Consider the following 11,151-nt stretch of genomic DNA (forward strand, 5'->3'; position numbering starts at 1 on the left):
AATTTGTTATATTTACACAATGCAGTTGAAAAATAATTTAATATGTAAGAAAAAGGAATTACTGTTTTATTCGACAAAACAGAAATAAAAAAAATAATACTAAATAACACCGCGCAAAGTGATATTTTTAAATGTTACATAATTTACATAAGATTATTATATAAATCGTTGTAATTTTAAGTTGTATAATAAAAACACAATTTTGATTTTATATTATATAAAATTATATAAATATAATATTAGAAAATAAATATAATTTGCACATTGATGTATCGATAAAACTTTAAAAAAATTGATGGAAAAAGACTTTGTTAAAATAGCTGATATTCAAGGAACACACTAAAGTCGGCGCATTTCGTGACTTAAAAAAAAAGATCCAAATGGAAGCAGCAATTAATTGAAAATAAGCAATAATAAATAATTGACGTACATATATATCGTATATATCGGCGCGTGGAAAGCAATTGACTTTGTTCTCTCATCGCAGATTCATTGGACAACTACATATATCAGTTCAAGTACACATGACCTCAGGCTTCTTAAATCGGTGCGGCTGTACTGATGTGGAATCCCAGACAGCATCAAGTCTAAAATTGACGCATAAGATATATCATTAGGAGATCTTTAAGATAACTTTATAAGAAATCTTATAATATGATATCAAAAAAAAAGATCTTAAAGATATCTTATGCACCAATTTTGAACTTGGTCTGAGATGTGATAAGCGCCGTGATATAAGCAGCAGTGAGATAATTAATAATTCACGATGAGCCGAGGAACCAGTACAGTTTACGGCGGACCGTTACGCGAAACAGATGGAAATCAAAAGTGAAGTATCTAATCGAAGTGCGCCGATTTGACCGTCAATTCTCTTCCAGACTCTTAGGTGCCTCCGAGTTCAAAAACCGACGCGAAATCGCGCGTAAATTCGCATAAAAAATCGTGATAAAAAATCGCTTTTTTTTAACTGGATGTAAATAGGAAATCGTGAATCGTCCCTTGTGTCTTCAGGGGAGAAGATAAGAGAAAAAGAGTTTTATTTTATCGCCATGGAGTCCATCAAGAAAACTAACGTCAACAGCGTCAAATCCTCCGAGGAAATTAACGCGGAATCGGTCGCGAATGGATTTCACGAAAAAGGTAAAGAAAATTGTCAGATATAATTTCTAGAATTTAATTGAATTTATTATTATTTGAAAATTAAATTTCCTTTGGAAATGTTCTTTCGAGATCGAATCCTTCGCACCTTATAATCTCGCGATTTCGATGATAATCATGGAAATTATTCTTTTTGGTTCTATACATATTTGGATTAAATAATTTTTTGGAAATTTTGTCAATACTTTAGAAAGAAATTATTAGAATTTTTGTCAGCTATATTTCGAATCTCGTTAACTCTCTTTATCGAGAAATCAAAATATTTGAAATAAATTTCTTGTATATGAAATGTATATTGACCTACCGATTAGTTAGTTTCTGTTATTATTTTCGCGTTTATTATATGAAACACAATTAAGCGTATTATTCGATTAGCTGTTCTGTTTTGTTTACTCTATGCTGCTACGACCTATCGGTTAAAGACTTTAAAGAGTTTTATATAATTGTGATAACATTTAATAACTAATAATAATTTCTTGTGTCGAGATGAATATATGTAGCGTTTTTATGATTTAATTGCACAGAAAGAAAAATATATTTTCTATATATTAATTTTATATATGTATATATAAAATATTTTTAAAATATAAAAATGTATATATATATATATATATACATTTTTATATTTTAAAAATATTTTCATAAATTTTTATGTTTATTATATATATATGTGTATGTATATATATATAATTGTTATTATATATAGTATACGATTTTTTGAGAGTATAAATATGTGTCACAGAAATTTACATCTTTAGGTTTTCATATATTAATTTTACCAAATTATTAATTTTATAAATCTGACAAACAGTGACAAAACATGAAAACTACAGTCTTCGAAAGAATAATGTCATTGCAATAATATACAATTGAGATATTTCTTTTTGTGTTGTCAGAAATTAAAAACAGGGTGTTAAGTTGATAATTAAGTTGTTAATGATAAAATTTACATAGATAAGATATAATCAAAAAGAGAATAATTTTAATTTTTATAAAATCTATAAAATATATAATCTCGTATAAAATATAATCTCGTATAATATTTATATTTCGATGATCTTACTTTCATATTTTTATGCATAGAAAATAATCGAAAGAGAAAATTAATTAATTTAAAGAAAACATAAATGTATTTATTGCAGTAAGAAAAATTTTGCAAATTACCAGGGTTGGGTAAATTATTGAGTATTGTAAAACTTAGTACGTTTACACCTTATAAAAAAACAATAATGGTATTCAGAGATAACAAAAATTTAACTTGGGAAAAAAGTTAATAAGTTCCAGGTCAAAAATAATTGATTGAAGTTAAAATTAATACATTTTAATTTAAATTAAGCTAAATTAAGAGTTATTAACTTTTAAACTATTTTTTAACTTTCAAAGCATACATCTATATTTGTATATGTTTATACTTTCTTCTTCCAGTGGATAACGGAAACGTGGACATTTATTTACGTGAGACGACCGCCGATGGATTGCGAAAAAGTATGCAGGTACGAATAATTAATGACCTCGGCTCGATCGTGATTAGATTTAATGGAATGCGCGATTTAAAGTGACAAAGTTGTTTCGGTCAAAAATTATATCGGTCATCAGAAGCACGAGATGATGCGCATCTGATGTAAATTGTCGCGCTTATTATAATTATTGTTTTTTGTCTATCTCTTTAAGATTGATATATATTTCCGTAGGAAATGAGGGAGAACATTTTGGCACAAGTTAACGATCGTATTAACGATGTGATAGCCGAGGTTCTGCAAGGATTTGAGACTTCTCTATCAAAGAGAGAACCGTCTAACAAGGATAAATATCGTGATAAAAGGTAAAAGTTACATGCTTATTAAATTATTATATGTATATATTATATTATAATATTTTATATCATATTTTATTATTATTATTATTATTGTTATAAATATATTATATTTCATAATATTTTATATTATGTTATATATTATTATTATTATTATCATTATTATAAATATATCATATGTATATTATATATAATATATAATATATTACAATATTATAATTTTTATAATAATATTATTTAATATAATAAATATATATGTAATATTTATTAATAGTATAATATATATATTATTATATATAATAATTAAATAATTATAATATTATAACATTAAATAAAGAAAGCGACCTAAATACAAATTATTTTGTGGAATACACATCATTATTATCGATATGAGTAAAGAACTCCTCATAAATATTAATTAAAATTCTTATATATACTTATCATATTGTTATATTATATTCTATCTGGAAATTTTTTGAAAAAATATGTAATTTAATAAGATCGTCTATAATTATAAGAAGCTACTCATCTTAATCTAAAATTAATTTAACATGAATTAAGGAGTAAAAAAATTTTCGATGGATCGTAAAATCCGTATATACTTCTTTAGATAATTTAAAGATACTGTAAAAATTTCAAGTGATCGAAAATTATATGAGTTTTGCTATTTGCCGCAAAGGCTCCGCAGAAAAAGTTGATAATTGTAACAAGTCCGGCGCCGCCATTTTATAATAAAAACATTTTTTTTTAATTTTTCATATTTTCTTGTATAATAAAAATTAAAAATTACATTTTTAATTAATTTTGTTTGCTTACAAAAAATGCTCAAAATTCACACGATTTTTTGGGCGTCAAGGTAGCTTAATTCCTTAACAAATAAATAAAACTGATTAAAATACTCAAATAGAAAATTGGCATCTAATGACGTCAAAATGACATTTCTGAATGTGCACGTCTTCTTGTGCAATATTTTTTACAAAAATCAATATTATCAATTAAAAAAATAAATTTATCAACAAATTTACAAAACAAAAATATCGGAGAATTAATATATAATATTGATAATAAATTGCTTGCAATCTCTGATCATCTTGCAGACAATCTAATAAAGAAGGTGCACTCCCAGATAAAGAGTTTCTTGCCAGAAACTCGCTGCTCGACGATCTCTTCAAGATTACAGACATTCGCACGGTTTACAATTTCTTCGTAGTGACTTTCATACTTTTCTTGTTCAGCACCGTCGTGAACGACATCCTGGATGAGGGATCGTAAGTAAAATCATCAATCCTGATGATATTTAAAGAAATTTAAAATAAAATAATATTAAAAATTTGAATTATTTTTAAATTTAATTTTTAATTAACTTTAAATTTATAATTTTTAATTTAAGTGAGAAATTATTCTATATTTCTTATTTTCTTCTTTAAAATTTGCGAAAAATATTTATCGCCTACGATTCATGAATTTACCAAAAAAAAATGCCTACTATAGTATATACATGAATATACCATACATGGAAAACGAACAATCGTGTTGTTTTATATTGTTACTTTGGAGAAGTAATTCACGAAAATAAGATGACAATCGAGATATCTCTTGTTTATTAAAAGTTCATTGAATTCTCTCTAGAGAGTAATTAAAATATATCTAATAATTTCTTCAAGATTGGTGATCGGGACCATGACGATACGCACAGCTTTCGCCAAATTTCCGACTTGTCTCTATATTTGGTCGTTCATGCAGATCTCGACAATCAGTGTCTACATTCCTTTCAATCTTTGGGCCTATCAGCGACTCCAGTTTTCACCAAAATGTAATAATATTTGTTCACCTCAGATTTTTTCGATATAAAAAAAAAGGAATTAAAAATGTCAAATTTTTCTAAAATTTTAAATTCCCCCCTTTCCATAATTTGATTACACCGTTTTAAGAAACATTGAAAACCATAAAACTTTTATTTGAAACATATTTTTTATATCTTTTACCGTTTTGACGGTATTAGCTCAGAAATTTAAAAAACCAATTTTTTCAAGGGGATGTTTTACCCCCTAAACGTTGAGACACGCCGCTTAAAAAAATACGGGTCTAATATTATTCAATGCTCTACAACATATTCAAGATTCATTAAAATCGGTGAGGGACACTTCCGACCGTTCCCTTGTCAGTCCTTTCCTTGCCTTCTCCCTTCCTCTCTCCTTCCTTTAACAAATAAAACAAAGACTATCCTTCCTCCTCCCCCATCCCTCCTTGTCCTAAACTTTCCTTCCCCTCTTTCTTAACGCTGCACTCCCTAAATTCCCCTTCTCCCTCTGTCTCCCTTTCTCTTCTGACTTCTCTCTCTCTCTATCTTCTATCCTTTCCCTACTTATCCTCTACTAATTCCTGCTTTCCTACCTAACACCCTCTTCATCATCTCTTCCATGAACCCTCTTCTTTCCTCCTTACCTTCTTCCTCAATTTCTTTCCACACCACGTTGATCTTTCTTTTTTCTTTTCTCTCTTCTTCTCTTCTCTTCTATCCCCCCTCTCTCTCTCCCTCTCCCTTCTTCCCCCTCTCTCCCTCTTTCTCTATCCCCCTCTCCCTCCCTCTCTTCCCCTCCCTCCCCCTCTCTCTCTTCTTTCGTCTTCTTCTCTTTTTCTTCTTTCCTCCTTCTATATTGCGCTCTCCTCCTCTTTCTTCAACTCTCTTTGTTCCTTCCTCCCTCTCTTTCTCCTTACTTTTTTTCTCAATTTCTTTCCATACCACGTTGTTTTTTCTTTTTCTCTTCTCTTCTTCTCCTCTTCTCTTCTTTCCTTCTCTTCTTCTCTTTTCTTTTCTTCTTTTCTTCTCTTCTTCTCTTCTTCTCTTCTTCTCTTCTTCTCTTCTTCTCTTTTCTCTTCTCTTCTCTTCTCTTCTCTTCTCTTCTCTTCTCTTCTCTTCTCTTCTCTTCTCTTCTTCTCTTCTCTTCTCTTCTCTTCTCTTCTTCTTCTCTTCTCTTCTCTTCTCTCCTTCTCTTCACTTCTATTCCTTCCCCCTCTCTCTCTCTCTCTTCTTTTGTCTTCTTCCCTTTTTCTCTCTTTCTCCTTCTATATTGCGCTCTTCCTCTTTCTTCAACTCTCTTTGTTCCTTTCTCCCTCTCTTCCTTTCTTCTCCTTTCTCTCTTTTTCTTCTCCTTCCAGTCCTCTTCCTCCTCAACTATTCTCCACCATTCTCCTCCGCTTTCTCTTCTTCTTCCTCTATCCATCCTTCCTAATTCTCTGGCCTTATCTTCTTCCTCTTCTTCTTTAGCTTTCCCTAGCTTTCTCTTCCTGCTCCTTCCATCCTTCTCTCTGCTTTACTCTCTCCTTACCCCCTTCTTCTAACCTCTTCTTTGTCTTATTCTCTAACCCTCCTCTTTCCTCTCTTCTTTCTTCTATCTCTTCCCCTCAACTACTACCCTACCTATCATTGCTCTTCTCCTAATTGCTCACTCTCTCTCTCTTTCCTCCCCTTCTAAAGTCCTTAACAGCTCCTCGCTTCTCCTTCCTTCTTTCTTCTTCTCCTCCATCCTTTTCTCCCTCTGCTCACGCCCTTCTTCTGTCTTCTTTCTTTTCCTTCTTTTCCTCTATCTCCTTCCTATTCTTTGCCTCCTCTTCTTTTTTCCTCACAATTTCCTTTAAATTAATCTTCACTTCCATCCCCTTTTTCTTCACCTCGTTTTTCACTTCCTTCTGTCTCCGCCGTCTTCTTCTCTCTTCCCTTTCTTTCCTTCCTCTTCTTTCTTTTTCCTCCTTTCTCCTTCTCTTCTCATCTTCTCCCTCTCCTTCCTCTAGTCTACTTCTCTCCTTCCAGCCTCTTTTACTTTTCTTTTCTTCCTGTATTCCTCTTTTCCCTCCTTTTTCAACCACCTAGTCACCTCCTCCATCATGCACACCAGAATCCTTAACAATCTATTTGTCTTCTTTATCTCTTCTTCACAGCCACACCTTGCACTCCTAGTCATTTCTTCTTTTCAAACCTCTTTTCGCTTATCTTTACACCTCCTCAATCTTCTTCTTTCCATTTTCTGGTATCACCACCGCTTCCATCTTTAACTTTCCTTTTCCTTCACACTCCTTATTTTCTTCTCCATTGTCATCACCGCTTTCTTTTCTTTCTCCACGTATCCTCGCCTTACTTTCTCTTTACCTCACATCTTATATTTCTTACTTCTTCCTGCACTACCTCATACACTTTTACTTCCTTCTTATCCACCTTTTACCTCCTTTACCTTCAGTCCACACCTTTATATATACATATATATGTAATTATATAATATATATATATATATATATATATATATATATATATATATATATATAATTGAGTTATGCAAATTATTTTAGTCAATTAATATTATTATTATATGTATATCATTATTAAAATATTAAAATTTTTTTCTTTTCAGCTACCACCCGGAAGTTTTGGGATTATAGCTTCCTGATAATCTTTATAATATACATGATTTTCTTTATACATATTCCTGTCACGGTGATGCTAAGAGAGGATCTAGGCATAGCTAGCAGCTTAGTTATACTCTCGGAACAAGTATGTATGAAAGTTTAAAATAATATAAATATAATAATTCTAAATTTTATTAATCAGAGTATTAAATGTAAAAATAAAATAAATAAACAATCCGAACTTTTTTTCAGCTGCGCCAGATGATGAAGAGTTATGCTTTCGTTAGAAGCGTGGCGCCCAGGTTTATATCTTACAAACCTCACAGTGATGTTCCGCAACCGAATGGACCCGGATTCTCGCAATATTTGTACTTCCTATTCGCACCGACTCTCATATATCGTGATAAATATCCGAGGTATTCTTGGCATTATTCTTCAAATTGCGAAAAAATTTCTTTGGAATCTTTGCCGACTAACTATAGAAAAAAACGATTTAATATAATGTTGATATCCTTGTTCAAATATTTTGCACAACTTATATAATCAAAAATATGTTTGTATTGTACAAAATAACAATATTATTTTTATTTCTCTTTTTTTTTAATTATCACATATAAATAATTTTTTAAGAAAAAATATTTAAGTTTTAACGAGATGGTATAAGAGCCGAATGAATGTTATTGATTAATTAATTTTATTAATTTATTATTAAATTAATTAAAATATCCGCGATTAATTTTTCAGAACAAACAGAATCAGATGGATAGTGGTAATAAAAAATTTTGCCGAGGTTGGCCTGATAATCTTTTATGGGGCTTTTGTCACGGAGCATCTCGTAGGCCCAAATTTCGAAATGTTTGGTAAACAACCTGTAGAATTGAAGTGGGTCGTAAAGAGGACTATCGAAGCAACCATCCCGGGAATCATTTCCTTCATCCTCGGACATTACGTCCTATTGCACTCGTGGATGAACGCCTGGGCGGAGATGTTGCAGTTCGCTGATCGACTGTTTTATAAGGTGAGTCTCATTAAATTGTCAAATTATATATTCAATGTCTAACAAGAAAAAAGTTCCTTAATAAAAATTCCTATCTCCCAAATGATCACGTAAATTAATCGAACAAATAGTCGCGTGGAGTATGAGTTTTAAGTAATCATACAGAGTTCGAAACAAGTTCAAACCTATTTGGAAGTTCAAATTATATTCAATGTCCAACGAGAAAAAAATGCCTATTCCTAAATAAAAATTCCTATCCAAATAATCTTAATTCCACCACTAGTAAAATTAAATTACACTTAATCCCATCACTAGTAAAATTAAATTACACGAACTATATCGATTATTTCCAGGATTGGTGGAATTCCACGTCCTACCGCATGTATTACCGCACATGGAACGTGGTGGTACACGACTGGCTCTACACCTACATCTACAAGGACATATACGAGATCGTGATGCCACGCAACAAGACTGTTGCGACCCTCGTCGTTTTCCTCGTCTCCGCCGCCTTTCACGAGTACATTCAGGTGTTCGCATCCCGCTTCTTCTACCCGGTATTGTTTATCTTATTCGCCGGCTGCGGCTTCGCCGTCGTCTTCATCGGCAGAACCGTCGTCAGCAATGTCTTCATATGGCTGACCCTCTGCCTCGGAGGCGGCATCATGATTAGCACCTACACGATGGAGTACTTCGCTCGACGAAACTGTTCACCTTACTTCAATTACTACATGGACCTGCTCGTACCGCGAAGCTGGGTCTGTCAGACGCAGTTCGCCTCGTAGATGGTCTAATTTCGACCTTCAGCGGTGTGAAAATTCTCTATTCCTGCTTTATTATCAAACTCAGACTGCTTCAAAATGGGAACCCAAAATCAGGACACAAAATTTCCTTTAGATATCGTTCCAAGTAGCAAACTGGCGTCATTAAACGTCAAAATGATGTCATCGACGTCAAAATGACATATGCTTGCTACTTGGGTACTGTAGAAACAAGTTCTAGAAATTTATTTGGATTAAGCTCTTTTATTATAAACTCGGTATAAATTATTATTCGGTGTTATAATGAAGAATCAATGAGAGTTAAAAGCTATTAAAATGAAATGAGTAATTTATTAGAATTCTTGAAATTATTTATGAGAGAGGCTTTTTGATGATTCTGTCATTTTTTTCAATTAAAATTCAATTAATCAATTAAAATTTGAATCGAAATGTTGCTCATTTCTGTATTTATTGTATGATTTTAGAATTACTTTGCGTCTTTATAAGAAAAAAATTTTGTCTTCTTTTTTAGTGAAAATTATTTTATAGGCTCTATACTCAAATCGATCGAAAAAGTCAATTAATAATTTATTAATAATTTTCACTAAAAAAGAAAACAAAATTTTTTTCTTATCAAGACGCGAAGTAATTCTAAAATCATGCAATAGATACAGAAACGAGCAACATTTTGATTCTAATTTCAATTGATCAATTGAATTTTATAGTTAATTAAATTTTAATTGAAGAAAAATGACAATCATCAAAAAGCCTCGTAAATAATTCAAGCATTCTAACAAATCACTCATTTCATTTTAATAACTTTTAACTCTCATTGATCCTTCATTATAATTATAATTTACGAAAATGAGTGACTTATTTGTTTTTTTTTTTTTTTTTACACTTATTGCTCAATTATATTTTTTTCGTTTTTTCCTCTCGAATTCATGATCCTCTTCCGTAGATTAACACGCTTATTATATTTCAGATTCGTATTAGATATAAATTTGTGATATATTTTTACGTGGCAACAGGAAAGAAAAGTATACAATCGCGTCCAGTTTAAAAATATTAGAATTTTTCTGTTTGTAGCAAAACAGAAAAATATATATTGTATAATATTATAATTTGCATGTAAATATGTTATTTTACACTGTATATATACAATAGATTATATTTATATATATATATTCACACACATATATATATATATATATATATATATATATATACAATATATGTATAATATAAAAAATTAATAAAATTAATCAAGTCTGAAATGACACTTTCACACGTGAATTATAATTTAAAATCATTTAGATATCGCTTTATTAAGACTAATCGTTTTATAATTTTGTTTATTTTAGTGCAAACCGTTGTATAATTTAGAATTATATCGATTAACAAATTAATTAAAATTGATATGAGAAAATAAAGGATTGAAAACATATGATTCTATAATATTCAAAATAATTCAATATCTCGAATTTTGTAATTAAAATATAAAAAAAACATTATAAACTTATTAGAAATATAAAAAATACATGCATTTCTATAAAAGAAATGATAATCTTCAGTTATCATATTAAATATACATATGTTTTAGCCCTCTCTTAAAAAATTCTTCGGCAATGAATAAAGAGAATTATTTTTATAAAATAATATTTTTTTGCAGTATTAAAAATAATAACTAAAAGCGTAATTATATTTTCCCTCTCTGCATCAATCTGACAGATTATTTATAACTGATTGATTTAACTCTTATTTTACTCGTGTTTTCTTCAACCTATAAAGACATTTAGTCGATTAAAAACTCTATTACAGTTTGTATTAAATAAATTTGTTATATTCGCACAAAGCAGTTTAAAAATAATTTAATCTGTAAGGAAAAGGAATTACAGTTTTTTTTTCAACAAAACAAAAAAATAATACTAAATAACATTCACCGTGCAGTGATATTTTTAAATGTTACATAATTTAAGATTATCGTTGTAATTTCAAGTTGTATAATAATAACATAATTT

At 30.1% G+C, this 11,151-nt stretch overlaps 1 protein-coding gene across 2 annotated transcripts; it reads left to right on the top strand.

Moving 5' to 3' along the window:
• Positions 1-500: 500 nt before the first annotated feature.
• LOC114931638 (sterol O-acyltransferase 1-like) lies at positions 501-9,621 on the top strand. Of its 2 annotated transcripts, XM_085489332.1 has the most exons (10): positions 501-886; positions 982-1,140; positions 2,584-2,651; positions 2,850-2,980; positions 4,069-4,239; positions 4,636-4,784; positions 7,378-7,517; positions 7,625-7,788; positions 8,117-8,390; positions 8,723-9,621. In XM_085489332.1, exons 2-10 carry the CDS (start codon positions 1,050-1,052, stop codon positions 9,152-9,154), a joined length of 1,620 nt encoding a protein of 539 aa, XP_085345458.1. In that variant the 5' UTR covers positions 501-886; positions 982-1,049; the 3' UTR covers positions 9,155-9,621. The 2 variants fall into 2 exon arrangements, with proteins under 2 accessions (XP_085345458.1, XP_029159597.2); XM_029303764.2 differs by having other exon boundaries at positions 501-1,140.
• Positions 9,622-11,151: the final 1,530 nt, after the last annotated feature.

Source organism: Nylanderia fulva, unplaced genomic scaffold (assembly GCF_048542155.1).
Source record: "Nylanderia fulva isolate GAGA-0341 unplaced genomic scaffold, ASM4854215v1 Scaffold80, whole genome shotgun sequence".
Classification (NCBI taxonomy): Eukaryota; Metazoa; Arthropoda; class Insecta; order Hymenoptera; family Formicidae; genus Nylanderia; species Nylanderia fulva.

Excerpts from the sequence above, each read along its gene's own strand:
- LOC114931638 (XM_029303764.2), top strand. The coding sequence starts at position 1,050 with ATGGAGTCCATCAAGAAAACTAACGTCAACAGCGTCAAATCCTCCGAG. Across the intron at positions 2,981-4,068 it reads GATAAATATCGTGATAAAAG|ACAATCTAATAAAGAAGGTG; the intron begins GTAAAAGTTACA and ends ATCATCTTGCAG. Across the intron at positions 4,240-4,635 it reads GACATCCTGGATGAGGGATC|ATTGGTGATCGGGACCATGA; the intron begins GTAAGTAAAATC and ends AATTTCTTCAAG.